This window comes from Anopheles coluzzii, chromosome X, assembly GCF_943734685.1.
Source record: "Anopheles coluzzii chromosome X, AcolN3, whole genome shotgun sequence".
NCBI lineage: Eukaryota > Metazoa > Arthropoda > Insecta > Diptera > Culicidae > Anopheles > Anopheles coluzzii.
The window spans coordinates 13436836-13455659 of NC_064669.1; the positions used below are offsets into that span (position 1 = coordinate 13436836).

General features: G+C 45.2%; 3 protein-coding genes across 3 annotated transcripts; 1 reads left to right on the forward strand and 2 right to left on the reverse strand.

Annotated features, from left to right (window-relative positions):
* Positions 1–231: 231 nt before the first annotated feature.
* Positions 232–2927, forward strand: LOC125908313 (uncharacterized). Its single transcript, XM_049611006.1, has 3 exons — positions 232–434; positions 514–2674; positions 2835–2927. The coding sequence occupies exons 1-3, from the start codon at positions 232–234 to the stop codon at positions 2925–2927; spliced, it is 2457 nt and encodes an 818-aa protein (XP_049466963.1).
* Positions 2928–9343: 6416 nt separating this feature from the next.
* Positions 9344–10774, reverse strand: LOC120955581 (uncharacterized). Its single transcript, XM_049605681.1, has 2 exons — positions 10082–10774; positions 9344–9971 (listed from the first exon to the last, which is right to left on the reverse strand). The coding sequence occupies exons 1-2, from the start codon at positions 10098–10100 to the stop codon at positions 9532–9534; spliced, it is 459 nt and encodes a 152-aa protein (XP_049461638.1). The 5' UTR covers positions 10101–10774; the 3' UTR covers positions 9344–9531.
* A 118-nt stretch (positions 10775–10892) lies between these two features.
* On the reverse strand, positions 10893–12962 carry LOC120955575 (sin3 histone deacetylase corepressor complex component SDS3-like). Its single transcript, XM_040376571.2, has 3 exons — positions 12582–12962; positions 11653–12488; positions 10893–11565 (listed from the first exon to the last, which is right to left on the reverse strand). Exons 1-3 carry the CDS (start codon positions 12688–12690, stop codon positions 11311–11313), a joined length of 1200 nt encoding a protein of 399 aa, XP_040232505.2. The 5' UTR covers positions 12691–12962; the 3' UTR covers positions 10893–11310.
* Between the last annotated feature and the right edge of the window lie 5862 nt (positions 12963–18824).

An 18824-nucleotide genomic window follows, 5' to 3' on the forward strand; every position in this document is an offset into this window, starting at 1 on the left:
GCGATCCCGATTGTTACTCGTTACACGATCGGGATGCGAGCGGCAGTCGGGATACAGCTAGCAACGAATGTGGTGTGGTGTCATTACAAGGCGGAAATAAATTAAGTTTATTTATTGTAGTTTATCTAATTTACGTTGTGTCGTAAACACTTATTCGGCCACATATCACACGGCGAACGTAAAAAGAAGCTACATGAACCTGTCGGCTCATGGGACACGCCTTTGCCCAACATGTTGCTGATAAAGCTGGACAATGAGACCATTCTGGCGTGGGAAAGGCATTCTGTGCATAAGAAGCAGGACAAGTACAGCGAGTTGATCGAATTCCTGCAAGACCGAATTCGAATCCTAAAATCGAGCCAGAGTGTCTCGTGCGATCGGATTGTGGCTCCGATCAAGGTGGCCGGGGCACATCGGCCCACCGCACCACGGCGGTCGGTAACCAACGCTGCTTCTGTGCAAAGGAATACTCCCGTTTCATCGACCATTCAACAAGTGACCTGTCCATTGCAGTGTGCAGACCATCACCTGGTTCGAAATTGCCGGGATTTTTAGCCAGGAGCGGCGGGAAATCGCACGGTCAAAGGGATTGTGCTGGAATTGTCTCAGTTGTTCCCATCAAGTGAGATCGTGCAAATCCGAGTATTCTTGCCGTTCGTGCAAGGAACGGCATCATACGCTGCTTCATCAACCACCACAACAACCTACAGTCGCTTTGTCAGCCCAATCAGATGATGATATGGTATTTCTCGAGACGGCTATTGTGTTTATCGTAGACGATTATGGAGAGAAGCATGAGGCACGGGCGCTTCTGGATTCGGGCTCTATGTCTAACTTCATCTCGGATACGTTAGCTCGGAAGCTCATGACACCTCGAGCGAGAGTTAATGTATCAGTGTCTGGCATCGGAACTTCAAGGCAGCAGATAAAGGGTTCGACCACGGCGATCGTTCGTTCAAGAAACCTTCAATTCACCACCCCATTGGAGTTTCTGATCCTGGATACACCCTCGGCGGACATTCCCACCTCACCAATCAACGTGTCTTCGTGGAACATCCCGGATGTAACGCTAGCAGGCCCCACGTATCACATCCCAGGCAAGGTCGATGTGGTCATAGGTGGCGATACGTTCTGGGAGCTGCATACCGAACGCAAGCAATCTCTCGGTTCGGGTCTGCCATGGTTGGTAGAAACGCAGTTTGGATGGGCGGTAGCAGGAAACACAACGGATTCGTCTCAACAACATCGGGTATGTAATATGGCAACGAGCGACAGTCCGTTGGAAGCCATATTGACGCGGTTCTGGGAGAGCGAGACCATCTTCGACGAGCCCGCTCTACCTCTGGAGGAAGACATGTGTGAACGTCATTTCATCTCTACTACAACCAGAGACCCATCTGGCAGGTATGTCGTACGTTTACCACAAATTCCTAATACGAATATCGTTTTAGGAGAATCGAAAGCAATCGCTGATCGTCGTCTCCTAGCGGTGGAACGGCGGCTTAAGTCTAACCCTGCAATAAAGGAGGAGTATAGTAAATTCATGTCGGAGTATGAGCGCTTAGGGCACATGAAACAACTCACCGAGCCGGTGGACGATTCGTGTGAACACTACTATCTCCCTCATCACGCGGTGCTTAAGGAGTCGAGCACAACCACCAAGGTCAGGGTAGTCTTTGACGCGTCGTGCAAGACATCTTCTGGCTACTCCTTGAACGACAAACTCCTGGTTGGGCCGGTGATCCAAGACGATCTGTTCACCATCATCGTTCGTTTCCGGTCTCACGCAGTCGCACTCTCAGCAGATGTTGAGAAAATGTATCGGCAAATTTTCCACGATTCTCGCGACACTGAATACCTGCGCATTCGGTATAGAGGAAACACCACAGGGCCGATTCAGACGTTCCAACTACAAACGGTAACATATGGCACGTCTTGCGCACCCTTCCTAGCAACAAGAACGCTAAAGCAGATCGCTCTCGATCACAAGATGCAATACCCCCGAGCAGTGGATCCTGTATTGCACGATTTTTATGTGGATGACCTGCTAACGGGAACAGACGAGTTGGCAGATGCAATTGAAATGCAAAGGCAGATTTCCGAGATGCTCAAGCAGGCTGGATTCGTGTTGAAGCAGTGGGTATCGAACGTACCCGAAGCACTAATCAGCATTCCCTCAGAAGACCTTGCCATCCTTCCTACTCATGAATGGCAAGATCCCCAATTTGTATCGACGCTTGGTCTGGTTTGGGAGCCAGCAGTTGATATGCTGCGATATCGGATCGATCTACCAACTGCTGCGACGATGTTTACAAAGAGGCTAGCTTTGTCCTACATCGCCAAAATCTTTGACCCGCTGGGCTTGCTTAGTCCAACCATTATCATCGCTAAGCTCTTTATGCAACAGCTGTGGAAGTTGCAGGAAAACGGTAAGCCGTGGGATTGGGATCGTGAGCTACCATCACATCTCCAAAAGGAATGGACGGCATTTCATTCCAAGCTGCATTCACTCCGGGAAGTGCGCATTCCGCGTTACACTTCAATTCGGCAAGCAACAAACGTGCAGCTACACATTTTCGCGGATGCTTCTCAGGTGGCATATGGTGCTTGCTGTTACGTCAGGGCAGAAAACGATTCGACAACATCGGTGCAGCTGTTGGCAGCTAAGTCTAAGGTAGTATCGTTGTCGAACACACATTCTATAGCAAGACTCTAGCTTTGTGCAGCGCGGTTGGCAACGCAACTGTTCCAGAAGGTCAGTCAGTCCCTCAACGGCGAATACGATGCTTTCACTTGGACTGATTCCATGACCGTGCTACATTGGCTCAATTCAGCACCACGGAGGTGGAAGCCTTTCGTTGCCAACAGGGTGGCACAAATTCAAGGAGAAACCCGGATCAAGTGCTGGAGGCATGTTCCTGGTGTAGACAACCCAGCAGACGATGCATCGCGAGGTCTACTACCAGACAAATTGCAATCCTGTGAACGATGGTGGCATGGGCCACATTGGTTGAGCAGCAAACAGGAAAAATGGCCTATAAGAGAACCTGCAATTGAAGAAACGGCATCAATAGAAGAAGAACGTGTTACACAATCACGAATAGCTGCAATGTCGATGGAGGACGATTTCAACAATAAGCTATTTGCACGGTTTTCAACCTACCTCAAACTTCGTCGAACCATGGCGTATTGTTTACGTTTCGTGCAATGCAAGAGGACACCGAAACCCGCAATTGCGTCACCGACAGCCAAGGGTCATGCTTCGATTCAGGACATGATTATATTGATTGCACCTCCATCTCGAGACGAACTCATCCAAGCTGAGCTGCAGTTGTGTCGGTTAGCTCAGCAAGATTCATTTGCGGACGAGTTAAAAACGGTTAAAAACGGCAAGGATATACCACGCAATTCGAAGCTGAAATGGTTGTCCCCCTTTATTGATGAGGCGGTAATTCTGCGTGTTGGTGGCCGGCTTCACAACGCACAAATAGCAGAATACGCGAAGCATCCTATACTTCTTTCTGCAAAACACCCACTCGCTGCATTGTTAGCAGTCGCGTATCACCAGAAGTATATGCACACCGGTCCGGAACACTTGTTATCCATACTTCGTGAACGCTTCTGGATAATCGGTGGCCGTAATTTGACGAAGTTGGTTTTCCATCGGTGTCACAAGTGTTTCAAGGCCAAACCTACACTGGTGCAACAATCCGTTGCAGATCTTCCGACTTCAAGGGTTACACCCACGAGACCGTTTGCTGTGAGTGGTGTGGACTATTGCGGTCCGGTATTGCTGAAATCGCCTGTTCGCAATAGAAGTCCCACCAAGCCATACATCGCCATCTTCGTGTGCTTTGCAACACGAGCGGTCCACATTGAGTTGGTGAATGATCTCACCACGGCAGCATTTTTGGCAGCACTAAGGCGCTTCGTGGCTCGCAGAGGCAAAATCGCGGAACTGCATTCGGATAATGCTACTACGTTTAAGGGGGCTGCACACGAACTTCATCGCCTCTACGAGATGTTTAAGTGCAGCAATAGCGAACGCATCGAAATCTTCAACTGGTGTGCCAATGAAGAAATTCAGTGGAAGTTTATTCCGCCTCGTGCGCCGCACTTCGGAGGACTGTGGGAGGCTGCTGTACGATCCGCTAAACAGCACCTAATTCGCACGATAGGAAGTACGAGCCTCACTCAGGAGGGAATGGTAACATTGCTAGCGCAGGTCGAACAATGCTTAAATTCAAGACCCCTGATTCCGCTTTCTAGTGAGCCATCGGACACGCAACCGCTCACTCCGGGTCATTTTTTGGTAGGGTCGAACATGCTGGCGTTGCCACTTGTTGATAGGAGTCAGGTAGCAGCCAATAGATTGAAGGAGTTTGATTTGGTGCAAAGCATATGCAGCATATATGGTCGCGTTGGTATCCGGAATACTTGCAGCAGCTTCAGGCCCGGGCCAAACGTTTAATAGTTCCACCAGTACCGCTAGAAGAAGGGCAATTGGTAATCATAAAGGAAGACAATATACCACCTACCTTGTGGCCAATGGGTAGAATAACACGATTGCACCCAGGAAAGGACGGCGTTGTTAGAGTCGTAACACTTCGTACAGCTGCAGGAAAGGAGATAGTACGCGCAGCAGCTAGATTGGCAATCCTTCCAAATCCAAACGTATGTGAAGACAATTAACCTCGAACACCAAAGTTAGGAGGCGATCAACGCGAAGCACATGTGTAATGTAAACAACCACACCGCACATACACACGACACGATACACGAAGTGACAGATCGACACTTGCAACTTGTACAACACAACACCACACTTGCACAACATTTGCTATCTCTGAGGCGAAGTTAGATCGAGATACTTCTTCATTTTCTTATTTTTTTTTTTCAATTGTATTTGCTGAATGTTGTAAAGAAATACTTTCTTTGGTGGCTGGAATGTTGGAGATTGATCATTTGAATTTATTAGTTCGAATTCGAAATTCGAACTAAATTTAGAGATAGGATAGGAAATGAACTCATAGGCATAGATAAGGATAACAGAATGAACTCAAAATGAATTATGTAATGAACTCTTGACAATTGAATATACAGGCGGTCCCCGAGATACACGGTACCTCTTATACGCGGATTCGGAGATACGCGGTTTTCTAAATTTGACAATTCTTTGAGCAAATTGTACTGATTTGACACATCAATTTCAAATTGCCAAATAATTTCCGTTTTGATCGAATGTTAAAAACTATTTTAAAAGGTTTAAAACAGTTATTTTCAGTCAGAATCATATCAAATAATTCATAAAGTGACTAAAACCGCCCCCTACTTGCAAAATTACACAAAAATTTGTGATATTTTAGCAGGAAATCACGAGATTCGACTTACGCGGAAATTCGAGATACGCGGTATTTTGCGGCCGTTTTCGGTCCCCATTAACCGTGTATCTCGGGGACCGCCTGTACAGTAGCAAACGGACATTTGAACGAGTCGCATTCATTTTTCTAACCGGCACAAGTTTTTGGAATTATCGGGAAAGAAAACGAGTTGTACCACGTAGCCGAACATTCGTGAGGTTTTCTCACAAACACTATTGCAACACATTCATTATATTACATCAGCAAATCAATCCACACCATAGCAACATACCTAGACCATACCATCCATAGAAAAAACCATTGAGACATTTATCGAAAACAACCGAAACGCGCAACATAAGCAATTCAAGCGTTACTGCAGCAACTTATTGCTAAAAGCGCAGTGTAGGCAATGATCGACGAACGCACTCGTTATTTGGCTAGAACAGTTGAAACTTTCCAGAACCTTTGTAAAAACACTAAAAGCGCAGCATAAGGACAAATTGACAGAGACCTCACTCCGATAGAATGAATAAATTGCACCTCATATCAATAACCTTTAATTAGGACAAAAACACATTCCAAAACCAATATTTCGAAACCCATTGAGTATAAATAAAACCACCCAAATAGCCAGCTCGTACTTTATAGCTGATTTAGGGCTGTTTAACGAAAAATCGTTCCATTGTCGTACTTTGTGGCTGATTAAGAGATAGACGGCACTTTGTGGAACTATGGAGCTTTTTAACAGGCACATGGTACTCTTTGGAACTTTGCGGCTGATTAGCACTATGTGTAGGGTTCATGATGGAACTTTAAGGCTTGTTAAGAACGTGTACCGAACTTGGTGGAACTTCATAGCTTTTTAATGCATGCCATCGGTACAAGGTGAGTCTTGTCAAAGAGTCAAAGACAGACGCCGCCAATCATCTCATTGCTGCTGTACAAGTTAGATTAGTTCTTTGAAGAAGGGATTTTGAAGGAAGTGATTGTGATTGTACAGTAAATTGTGATACGTTTCGTGTAATTTATGAATATTAAGGGTTTAAAAATATACACATGTACACAAACAAAACAAATCCTGTTGTTTATTTCATCGATGACGCTTGCTTGAAAATAAAACACAAAGAAAAATAATCCCCAGCACCGTAGCTTAAGGAAGCTGCTTAGGCGCTATTTAGAAGGACCGCCTGGAACTTTGATGCTGTTTATCTACTGCAAAAGGCGAATTAGAGCAGCGATCTTTAGCGTGCCAAAATGAGCTGCTTAAGCAATTCTGGCTATTTGGGCAATTCCGACCGTGGCAAGTCAGATTCGTTCGGACTGCCAAGATAGGACGTTACGCTTCCTAAAAACTTCGTGTACCAACTTATTTCAAGAGTTTAGTTATCCCAAATAGCCAGAATTGCTTAAGCAGCTCATTTTGGCACGCTAAAGATCGCTGCTCTAATTCGCCTTTTGCAGTAGATAAACAGCATCAAAGTTCTATGTTGGTCTTTCAAACAGCGCCTAAGCAGCTTCCTTATGCCACGATGCCAGGGATTATTTTTCTTTGTGTTTTATTTTCAAGCAAGCGTCATCGATGAAATAAACAACTAGATTTGTTTCGTTTAAACACATATGTATATTTTTAAATCCTTTGTATTGATGAATTACACAAAATTTTACACAATTTACTGATAATTCACAATCACTTCACTCAATATTTATTCTTCAATTAACGAATCTAACTTGTGCAGCAGCAATGAGATTATTGCCGGCGTCCGTCTTTGACACTTTGACAAGAGCCACCTTGAACCGATGTCATGCATTAAAAAGCTATAAAGTTCCACCAAGTTCAGTACCGTTTCTTAACAAGCCTTCAAGTTCCATCGTGAACCCTACACATAGTGCTAATCAGCCGCAAAGTTCCAAAGAGTACCATGTGCCTGTTAAAAAGCTCCATAGTTCCGCAAAGTACCGTCTATCTCTTAATCAGCCACAAAGTACGACATCGGAACGATTTTTCGTTAAACAGCCCTAAATCAGCTATAAAGTACGAGCTGGCTATTTGGGTATGTCCCCCTACACAAGGTAAGGCTTCTAAACTCCAACATTTCCAGTAAGGGAAACTCCTTTCGGGTTTCCATGATCGCCTGGACGATCAAATCAGTCCGCTTCGAATAGTTCGTTCCACCTCAGCTCATGTCAGTAAAGACTGACTCCCCGCAAAAACGGTGCACGACGGCCCCGCGTACGTTCGATCACATTACATCCATACTGGTCCTGGATTCGATTATGAACCCATACCGGTTCCGGTTCATACCGGATTTGGAACTGACACTGGTCCTATACCGGTCCTGGAACTGAAAGTAAACCTATAAAAGACCTGGAACTGATTCTGAACCCATACCGATCCTGGAATCGATCATGAACCACAGATCCACACAGATCCAGAGATCCAGAAATAGCTCCATTTATTTTTTTAGAAATAGGTTACATTTATTTTCTGGAACAGTACCAGGAACTGTTCCGGATTCGGAACGGCATTCGGACCTGGTGCGGGTATGTCTCCGATACAATTCCAGTCTCCTCTCATCGTCACTACCACAGGTGTGTATCTCTGTTGGCACCGTTCTTACTTTGCGCCATTGTTCAGCGTGTCTTGTGCTCATGCTTTCGACAGGTGAGATAAAACACGTGGATCACCTATAGGATTTCAAATAAACTGTTACACACCTTATCCAATTGCTTTTCATCACGACCCGAAGGTAAGTAGTGATGAGTCAAGTAGCACTGTGCCACCACGCACACACAGCACCGTAAAATGTGCGAGCACAATTGCACATTTTATAAAATTGTGGTGCCACACTTAGCACAATTTATGTGCTCCGCACAGTTTGTGTGCTCCGCACAGTTTGTGTGCTCCGCACAGTTACTGTGCTCCGCACAGCTACTGTGCTCCGCACAGTTATTGTGTGCTTCGCACAGTTTGTGTGCTCCGCACCAAGGTGTTATAAATGACAAGGTGAAGTTGTTCAGAGCAAAATGACGTTTCTCGACTTGACACATCTCTTCCGGGGGCTCCGGTATAAAAATCGGGGAGGGCTGGTACGGGGTAATGAAATTTGTATGCAGAGAGTGACAGATGTCCCCCACAATGTCGCCCAGCAAAAGCGGTAAAAATCAACCTTCTAAATACATTATCCTTGCTCCGCACAGTTATTGTGTGCTTCGCACAGTTTGTGTGCTCCGCACAGTTATTGTGTACAATCCGCACAGTTTGTGTGCTCCGCACAGTTTCTGTGCTCCGCACAGTTTCTGTGCTCCGCACAGTTATTGTATGCAACTGTGCGGATTGTACACAAACTGTGCGGAGCACACTAACTGTGCGGAGCACAGAAACTGTGCGGAGCACACAAACTGTGCTGAGCACACAAACTGTGCGGATTGTACACAATAACTGTGCGGATCACACAAACTGTGCGGAGCACACAAACTGTGCAAACTGTGTGGTAGCTGTGCGGAGCACAAAAAGTGTGCAAAGCACACTAACTGTGCGATAACACAGTAACTGTGCAAAAACTGTGCGGGAACACAGCTACTGTGTGACCACACATTAAGTGTGGTACCACGCACACACAGCACAGTAGACTGTGCGTGGTACCACAGCACCACACAGTGAAAAGTGGTACTTGACTCATCACTAAAGGTAAGGCATGCGTGTGGAGAGTACCGTGTACATGCAAATTTCATATTTTAAGCTTTATTATGTGAGATGGATGGAGCAGCAACATGCTTTCAGAAGATTTAGCTTTTGTTTGAGAAAACTTAATTTAAACAAAATCATTTTAATCCCACATCGTATCTCCTGTGTGCTTAGTGCCTATTACCGTTGAGATTTAAGAAAAAGCTAAAAAATGTGCAACTATTTAACATAATAGTTATTTCCCTAATGTTGCGTTCGAATGTGATCGGGGATGCAAAGAATACAAAAAGTTAAATAAGTTGAACTCATCTTTATTTGTAATTCGTCATGGCACATCGGGTGTCTCGCTTCGCATCTTACAATGGTTGTGTGTCGATTGAGGCCTTAATTCAAATTAACGATTTTTTGGTAGTTTATTTCTATGCAAGAAAACAGTTCATCAACGCATTAAGTAAAAAAAAAAGTCCTCCGGAACACAAGAGCTCACTCGCGCTTGTTCTCCTTCTCCGAGTCCGCTTGGCGCTGCTGGCGCGCAATGGTTTCGTCTTCCCACTCCGTGCGCCTGGATCCCCGCAGCTGCCCGCCTGCCGCCGTCGATGTGTCGACCGTACTTTTGCGACGCTGCCGGATCGCGCCCAAACCATCCCCCGCCTGCCGCGACGATGTGGCGCTGCGGCCCGCGGCACCCATTGGCGGGGGCGCCGGGCGCTTAAAGGACCGCACCGGCCCTCCCCCGGTCTTCATCGCCGCTCTGCCCGTCGGTCGGCGCGTCGGTGGACGCGCCGGTTGCCCGCCGCCCACCGACAACTCCATCGGCTGCTGCTGCTGCGGGGACGCCGACATCGGCGGAATGCGTGAGGCCGAAGCCGCCGGCCCGTCCTTCGTATCCATCGGCCAGATTGACTTAGCCGAGCCGGTGTCGTCTGTGTAAAATTGTGTGGTTAGAAAATGGACGGGAAAGTGGACCGCGCACCACCCGGGCAGAGAAATCATTGCGGGAAAACTCTTCCAGGTTGTGCACTTTTTTACCTACCTTTGTTGCTTAGATCCATAATTGGACACAGAGATGTGCGACGCTATCAAAAGAATTTTTTTTCAATCGCACCAACACCAACTTGTTCTTGACACTTGCGAACTTGTTCTTGAAAGCACGTACGGGCTTGGAGAAACACGTCCGCTCGCCTCGAGAAGCTGTGCAGAAATGGAAGCTCAACTCGTTCGTCGTCTCCAACGGCTCCCGGCAACAGTCGCTGGTAGTGATGGGCGTTTCGGAGCGCACCAACGGCTCCGTAGTCGGCTCCGGAATAACGGCTCTGCACTCACGGCTCCGTTCCAACGGCTGCGGAGCCAGCTTCAGGCCCACCGTTCCGGGGCCGGCGACGAATCAACGGCTCCAGATCAACGGCTCCGAACTAACGGTTCAATAGAGACATCATTGTATGATAGCGTAATAAAACAAACGAATATATCTTCTTTGATAAATTCTTTGAAACATGACCTACTCCGCTATTTACGGAGTTTCCCGATTGAAACTTCATTGAAAAAGTTATTTTGGTCCTTTGTGTTAAAACCGGCTCCGGAGCCGTTGGTGCAGAGCCGGCCCCGGAGCCGTTTTGCCCATCACTAGTCGCTGGTGCGATCTCATTTGCGAAGGGGGTGGAGCTAGAGGTGCTGGTGGTGGTGTCGATGGTGTTGGTGGTAGTGCGACAGACCGTTAGAGCACAACAAAGGATGTGAAATTTCTTGCGAATTCCGCGCGCTGGTTCTATACACGTCCGGCCGTTGGCTTCAAACACTTTAACATCTTTTCAGTCAAAAAGTCAGGCGACACTTCTCTCTTGGTGTGTGTTTGCGTGCGTGTGTGTATTTCGTGGGGTAAGAGTGAGCGAGCGCGAGCTCGAATTCTTAGTTTTATCGTGTTAGCTCCTAGCAGTCCGCGGTTTTGTTAGTGTGCGCGCGTGTGTGTATTGCTCAACTGTAATCCGAGATCGACTTTGGCCCGTGGGTAAGTGTCGTACGGTTTTTGGCTATTTCACCCAGCCCCTGCCCTTTTCCTATCTCACAAATAGCGCACAAATCTCCTTATACAAAAAAAAAAACGCACGCAATTATTATAAATCTCTAACCAAACAAATTTGTCCAGTGGCGCTCGGAAACCACAAAACAACGCTTCTCGTTCTCGTCGGGCGGCAAAAACGCCCAACATGCCTCTCTACCGAAAAAGCCCTTCTTTCCCTCCCTCCCCCCCATTGTCCGCATAGTTTAGTTGGCCCGCCGCTTGATCGACACCTTGCCGCGGCGCAGATGCGACAGAAAGATGCGCACCTTCTGCCCGTCGGACGTTTTCTTCACGCAGATCGCCTCGGTCCCGATCGCGGAGATGTTGGCCGGAAAGCGCGGTATGTCCCGGCCCTCGACGTGCACCGGCTGGCCGCGGTGGAACCAGCGCCGCTCGTACCACAGCTTCCCATCCTCGATGCGCGTTTCCGTCGACGGTTGCGCGTTCGATTGTCCGCCCTGCAAAAAAAAAGCGCGTCGCGAGCCGAAATTGAATCAAAACCACACACACACACACATACACACACACCCGCTAGCTACACTTACCGTTCCCGTGGGTGCTGCCCCACTGCCACCGTAGCCCTCCGCCGGCTGAGATCCACCGTTCTGGTCGGCAGCATTCGCTCCTCCGCCGCCGCCCCCTCCTCCTCCTCCTACTCCTACTCCTCCTCCTCCGCCACCACCCGTTTGCGTTCCTCCACCCGTGCCGCCGGTGCTACCGCTCGCCCCATCGTTGACGGAATGTTGAGCGGCGGCGGCGGTGGAGGAGGCTGCGGCGGCGGCCGCAGCTGCCGCCGCCGCTGCTGCCGCCCGGCTCGCCGAGATCGGCTTGCTGCGCGAGATCAGCTTCAGATCGTGGTCCACCTCCTTGTCCTCCAGCAGAAACGTCAGCTGGTTGGTCGTTGGCTTGCGGCGCTTCTCCGGCACCGGCAGCGGCTCGTTCGGGCGGCGGCGCAGCTTCCGCGTCACGGTCGGCTTCACGTCGACCGAGTCGCCGTTCAGCTCCATCGTCGCGAACTCGTGCTCGATCATCTTCTTCTGGTCCTCCAGGTCGGCGATCAGGTTCTCGATCAGCTCCGCCTTCTTCTCGTCGAACTCCTTCTCCGCGGCCGCCTTCTCGAGGATGCAGTCGCGCTCCGCGCACGCGAGCAGGTAGTCCCGCTCGACCTCGTTCAGCAGCACCCGGTCATCCAGCTCGAGCTGCAGCCGGTCGACGATCTTCAGGTACTCCGGGTGCTTGCCCTGCTTCAGCAGCTCCAGCTGCCCGAGCAGGTTCGCCAGCTTGTCCTGGTACATCTGCTCCCGGATCTCCATCCGCTCGTCCACGCTGTGCTGGTTGTTCGTGCCGGTCAGCAGCTCACTCTCGCTCGCCTCGTCGGTGTCTGTTGGTGGAGGAGAACATGCAAAAAAAAAACCCGTGTTATACAAACGTGTCCACACGCGGCCCAGCTGCTATAACCGGTCGGTTCGCTTGCCTTCACCACTATCGGCGTCATTTTCGCCGTCCTGTTCCGGCAGGGCGTGCTGCTCCCGCCGGCCGTCCATTTCGAGGTACACCGTGCTACCGCCCCGGTTTGTTGCCATACTCTCGCCCACTCCTTCCCCGGTTCTCGGTCGCACTGTTGGCCCGTTGGCAAGTCGGACCCGAAAGGAAAACCTTTTCCCCCTGGGAAATGCTACCCTTTTCCAGAATTCCAGAAAGTCCACTGGCCTGGTAAAATTAGCTACAAATCGAAGTTTTATTTTACTGTTTTTATTTATTTCTATTTAACTATTTAAACACCAGGCGCGCGATATATGACGCCATCGGAGGCTATGTTTTTATTTACGTTTTATTTGTTTGACAGCGGCGTCATGTTTTCCACTGCACAGCGGGGCAAGCACGGTCGGAAGTAAAAAAAAAAATATATTTTGAAATATAAAAAATATTTTTGTATTACCAACTTTAATAGTAAGTTAAGAAAAATCAGTAATATTATAACTCTATCATTTCAATTTTATTAGTAATGACTGGTCAAAGTAGCAAAAAAATCATTCCCCGGGCCGTTCATCCGGCTGTCCGATTATCCGTGCTATTGAGAAATGACAGCTCAAGACAAAGATGACATTGCGTGCTGAGGAAACAAATTGAAAAAAAGGGTAAAAGCAAGGTGGAATGTATAATGAGGTGTAGTTATAGCGCTTTTGGCGATCCCCCCCCTGGGCTCCGATTTTGACAGATGGTTTTCCGCTTGTATATGTATTGATGGATTGTTTACGTTTTGCATGGTCAATATTTGGTGGAGATCAATTTGGGTGAATATTTTAGTTTATTAGAACACAGTCCGTGATTTAAAATGGAAATTTTCCGACGAGAACCTGAAGTGTTCGCCAAAAGCGGAAAACTAACTGTCGGTTTTCTTCGTCGATTCTTCTTCCACCTAGCTGTCAAAACGAGCTTATAACTTGACCTGATATCTTTACGGTCCTTGGGTAAAAGATTTTTAAGGCCCCCCCCCTATGGCAATCGAAGCAGCCCTGACAAGAAAAACGAGATAGTGTGCGGTTGATCGGTCATGTAATCTGTCAAATATTCAAAAAATAAAGTTTGTTTACATTTTGAACCGAACGATAGCTCTCACGATCAAGGTGTTATAAATGACAAGGTGAAGTTGTTCAGAGCAAAATGACATTTCTCGACTTGACATCAAGGTGTATGGATTTATGGAGGTGAAGTGCTTCAGAGCAAATTGACATTTCACGACTTGACATAACAATACTGGGGGCTCCGGTATTAAAATCGGGGAGGGCTGGAGGAGGGTATAGAAAATTGTATGCGATTTGACATAACAATACTCAAGGATGGCGCCCGGAAAACGCGTTAACAATTCACCTCCTTAATAAAGACACCTTGCTTGACATATCTCTTCCGTGGGCTCCGGTATAAAAATCGGGGAGGGCTGGTGCGGGGTAATGAAATTTGTATGCAGAGAGTGACAGTTGTCCCCCACAATGTCGCCCAGCAAAAGCGATAAAAATCAACCTTCTAAATACATTATCCTTGCTCACGATGTACAACGGCGAATGATTAAAAAAGGCTACATCGGTGATGAAAATGTTGTGTGTAATGTGTAAAATAAACAGCCGAAAAATTATAAATGGAGGTAGAATCGACTTCGCACGCCAGAAAGCCGTTTAGGGTAAGTAAAGCATAGCTAATATTTGTAATATTAAATCAATTAAAGCGGTATTTTCTATGCAGCTGTTGTGCAACCGTGTTGAGCCGGCGATAGTTAGAAAGAGGGAAGAAAGAATGCCCGCAATCAAACTAAACGATGTTTGATCATGGAAAACAAGGTAAGTTGATAATGAACGTAATCCGCATGGTATCAAAAACTCCTCGCGTTTATTTTTTTAACCACTGTTTTTTTTTTTTCTATAGTTAAAAAGCATACAAAGCTCGCTCGCCGTTGGACGCTTGGACAATTACTTTTACAATCATTCGGTGATCAGTTTGCGAAACAAAAGCTGTTTCCTGCTCTTTGCCAAATGTCTCTACTTCTCCTCTAATAAATTTACGTAGAGGTTCTGACCTACTCGATAGATGATGAATAAATTGCCCTACAAAGTTTACCAAACCTAAGAAACTTCTAGCTTCCTCCCTTGTTGCTGGTTTTCTAAAATTCTTAATGGCTTCTACTTTATCTTCAGCGGGTGCAATACCTGACGAACATATTTTGTACCCAAGTATTTCTAAACTGTCAGCTCTAATTACACATTTCTCCTTATTCAAGGTTGCGTTATTTTGTTTTAAGACTCCTAACACTTGCCTTAAGCGTTTATCATGTTCTGTTTTATTTTCACCTGCTACAACTATATCGTCAATGTAAATTACCACTCCATCTATTCCTATTAACATTTGAGTCATAATTCTTCGGAATATTTCTGGGGCACAATTAATTCCAAACATTAATCTCTTGAAACGCATAAGCCCTTTGCTAGTCATGAAAGTGGTAACTGCTCTTGAGTCTGGGTGAAGTTCAATGTGGTGATATGCGGAAGTAATATCTAGTTTAGAAAATATTTTGCATCCACGTAACTTGTTTAACAAAGTTTCAATAACTGGTAACGGAAATTGTTCGCGTTGGATAGCTTGGTTTGGATATTTCATATTGATACAAATTCTTATATCATCTTTTCCTTTTGGTACTACTACCATTGGGGATATCCATTCCGGAGGGCCTAAGACTGGTTCAATTATGTCAGAATCAAGCATGTTTTTAATTTTACGGTCTACTTTTTTTTTCTAACGCAATTGGAACTCTAATATACGATTTTTTTTTTTGGGGTGTTGCCTTATTAATGGATAATCGGATTTGAATATTTGGACATTTTGGAAAAGGTTGTATTTTTTCTTCTAAATTGTGTACCTCTAAACCTACTTTCAACACTTTTAACTGCTCGGCAGTAGTTTTGCCTAACAATGATTTGTTGCTATTCTGCACTACAAAGAATTCCGCATATACCGTAGGCTTATTTTCGTTAACTGTTACTAATAATTTAAATTTAAGAATTATTTTTAAGGGTTGTTTGCTCGCATACGCAGTTATATTCTTGTTACAGTCGTACGTGATATCGTGAATATCTGCTTTGAATTCTTGTAATGTTTTCCATACTTCCTCCGTAACGGTATTCACAGACGCACCTGAATCTATTAAAAATTCAACAGGAACATGATCCAATGTACATGTGACCATACCGTTCTCCCAAAGCCGTGATGTCGTTAATCGCTATAATAATATTAATTATTTTAATTATCAAATCTACAAGGATTCTACGAGCCCTCATTATTATTACATTACCTCATTAAGGTTGTCTACCGCATCTGAGTTTCGTCTTTGATTTCGCTGCATATGTCCTGATGATTCTGTTTTTGGTTTTTTTTTTCCGTTTAAACCTATTCTTTGTTACATTTCCTCCTTCCGTTTTGCAACATCTACCGAAATGTCCTTTGCGCCCGCAAGCATTACAACGAGTCTTTCTAGCATAACACTCATTAGAATTTCCGTTATGTCGCCATGACCCACAACGGTGGCAGCTAGTATCTTGCCATTTTCTTTTTGTTATCATTGGTTGTTGTTTGACGTATGTGTTAAGGTCTGTAGTCATGTATTTAAAATAAGAGGTGGACGAATGCACGCGAATAAGTTAACACAAATAAAAACGTTTATTCACTATCCTATGTGGAGGCGCGCCGGAGAGAGAGTGATCCTTCGGGGATCACGTCATAAGCCCGAAACTAACGGCATCTCACGAGATGCGTGCACTCATCAGTGAGAGCCGTGATACATACAGGTTGGCTCACTAAGGCAAAATATTCACCATAACAGTATGCAACTGACGGTTCAATTTCTTTCTCCTTAATTTTCATTTTCTGGCTTATTAATACTTCCCTGTTAATTGCATAACTAATAAACTCATCTAATTCCATTATGTCTTCTAAAGCTGGCCCTACACGCTGCATTCATGTATGCGGCTACAAATGACAGCTACACATTTCCATTGTTCTCGATCTGTCAGCTCGTCGCCGCTCGTAACCCGATGTATGCGGGTTACGAGCGGCGACTAGTGACGTATCTTCCACCTGCTATGTTTACATTATTGTTTCAAGTGTTGAAGGGAGGGATGATTTTTTTTATTCAGTAGGGACGGCTTTGCCGTATTGCTTGAAGGGAGGGATGATCATCGAATTAAATTTTTAAATTTGAGTGAAATAAAATTTAAAATTACGTGCTTATTTAAGTTACTGATAAAATAAATACAAATTATTAAAAATATTTTTATGTAATGTTTTATTTGAGGGCAATAATAATATTGACAATAAAATGAGGCTTTAATAAACGTATACGAAAATAAAAATGTTGGATACATTATGTGGGGATTTGTTGGTATTGTGTTTGGAGATTCCTTGGAAGTTTTCAGGCGGACATTTTCGAATAGCAGTCAACCACGCCAGTGTTGAAGTGTGAGGGAAACGCAAAGTGGAATACCGAGTGGACTGATTTACCAAAAGAAAAAATACGTCTGTTCGCTTGTACGCTTAATGCAGGAATGGTCTTTATTCATAGTTCAATGTGTGTGTTGCCCGATTGGCAATCATTCGGTGTTGCCTGATAGGCACTAGTCGTGTCAAGCTGAGAAGTTCAACAGCCAGCACTTAACAATGGAAGGAGCTAAAACCGCCCAAAAATCGAATAAAAATGTAAGTTACACCTTTTCTCATAGAATGACACACTAAATTATTGGTTGTTTTATTATTTTAGCCTATTCCAGATGAGGAAAAAGTCATTGAATTGATCAATTTGGTGAAAACTTATCCGTGCATCTGGTTAGATACTGATCGCCAGTATAAAAATAACGAAATAAGGCATCATGCCTGGCAACAGATAGCATCCGTGCTGGAGGAGGATCCACGGTGCGTTCATGCTAAATGGAGGAATTTAATGAATTCCTACCGGCGGACAAAAAAGGAGATCGCTTTGAGTCAGACAACAGGTTCCGGTGAGTAAATTTTGCTATTTTATTACTTCATATTTGTTAAGATCGTTTCTATTGTATAAATATTCAGGTTCCAGCGAGCTATTGAAGGAGGTTTGGTATGCCTACGAGCATATGTCGTTTCTACATGAAACGACAGCTCCACGTCGTACAATCAATACTGTAAGTAGACATTGTTTATGTATCGTTTTGTGGAGGAATAAATTAATATAGCGTTTCTGTTCTCATGTCAGGCAAATCTTGAAGGAACTTCTCGGGAACCTGTTGTTATCTCGACCGCTCCTGCAACCGCCGCTTCATGCAGTTCAACTGCCTCAACAACAGCCACGACAACTCGTGGTCGCACAGCGTCCAAAGGACGCAAAAGAAAATTTAGTGAAACGATTCGATCAAGTCAGATTAGCGAATGCTTGACACCCATTCAAAGCATTGCTAATACTGCTACTGCTGCTGCACCTTGCACAAAAGCCAGGGCTCTGGGCAACTTTGTAGAGGCACAAGTTGCCACCTTCGAAGATGAACATCCAGAGTTCTGTGCTAAACTGATCAGGTCCATAACGACGGTCATGAATGATCAAATTGATCAATTTTATGCGGACCAACATGGCTCCTCGATGCATAATCATGCATATCTGTAGGATTAAAATTTAAGCGTTAACATAGTTTAAGTGCTTGTTGGAATTTAAGAATTTTATGAATAAGTGAATTATGTATTGTTAAGATAGTATAAGTGTTTTTGGAATTAATGAATTTTATGAATTACTGAATTGAGCATTGTAATTATTTTCCATGAACTGTGAAAATCCGAAATTTTTGTTTTTACTGTCCAGGAGTAACGGTCCAAAAAGGCCGTATTGCTTAAGATAATTCCTGTTTATAAAAAAAAAACGTATTCGTATCATTCATAGTAATAATGACATTTATTTTGTATGTACGCCTTACATTTCATGTTTGCATCGGTTTAGCATAACGATAGGAACTTTATTAGTTTCAGTTATTCTTCCTTGGTTTTTCAGATTGTATGCACACATTGAGTTAATTGCCATGTAAAGAATTCTACTATTCTTTAAAAAATAATATTAGTACAGTCATTATCCGATATACGCTATCGTACGGGACCGAGCGCAATAGCGTATCTCGAGTTTTCGCGTATAGCGGATTCCTATGGAAAAATAGTTTAC

What these genes read in the sequence shown, in the direction of transcription:
- LOC125908313 (XM_049611006.1), top strand. Translation starts at nt 232, where the DNA reads ATGTTGCTGATAAAGCTGGACAATGAGACCATTCTGGCGTGGGAAAGG. An exon ending in CGGCCCACCGCACCACGGCG is followed by an intron (nt 435 to 513) that starts GTCGGTAACCAA and finishes TGTCCATTGCAG; the next exon opens with TGTGCAGACCATCACCTGGT. An exon ending in TGTTGGCAGCTAAGTCTAAG is followed by an intron (nt 2,675 to 2,834) that starts GTAGTATCGTTG and finishes GGCTCAATTCAG; the next exon opens with CACCACGGAGGTGGAAGCCT.
- LOC120955575 (XM_040376571.2), bottom strand. Translation starts at nt 12,690, where the DNA reads ATGGCAACAAACCGGGGCGGTAGCACGGTGTACCTCGAAATGGACGGC. An exon ending in TGACGCCGATAGTGGTGAAG is followed by an intron (nt 12,489 to 12,581) that starts GCAAGCGAACCG and finishes CTCCACCAACAG; the next exon opens with ACACCGACGAGGCGAGCGAG. An exon ending in GGGCAGCACCCACGGGAACG is followed by an intron (nt 11,566 to 11,652) that starts GTAAGTGTAGCT and finishes TTTTTTTTGCAG; the next exon opens with GGCGGACAATCGAACGCGCA.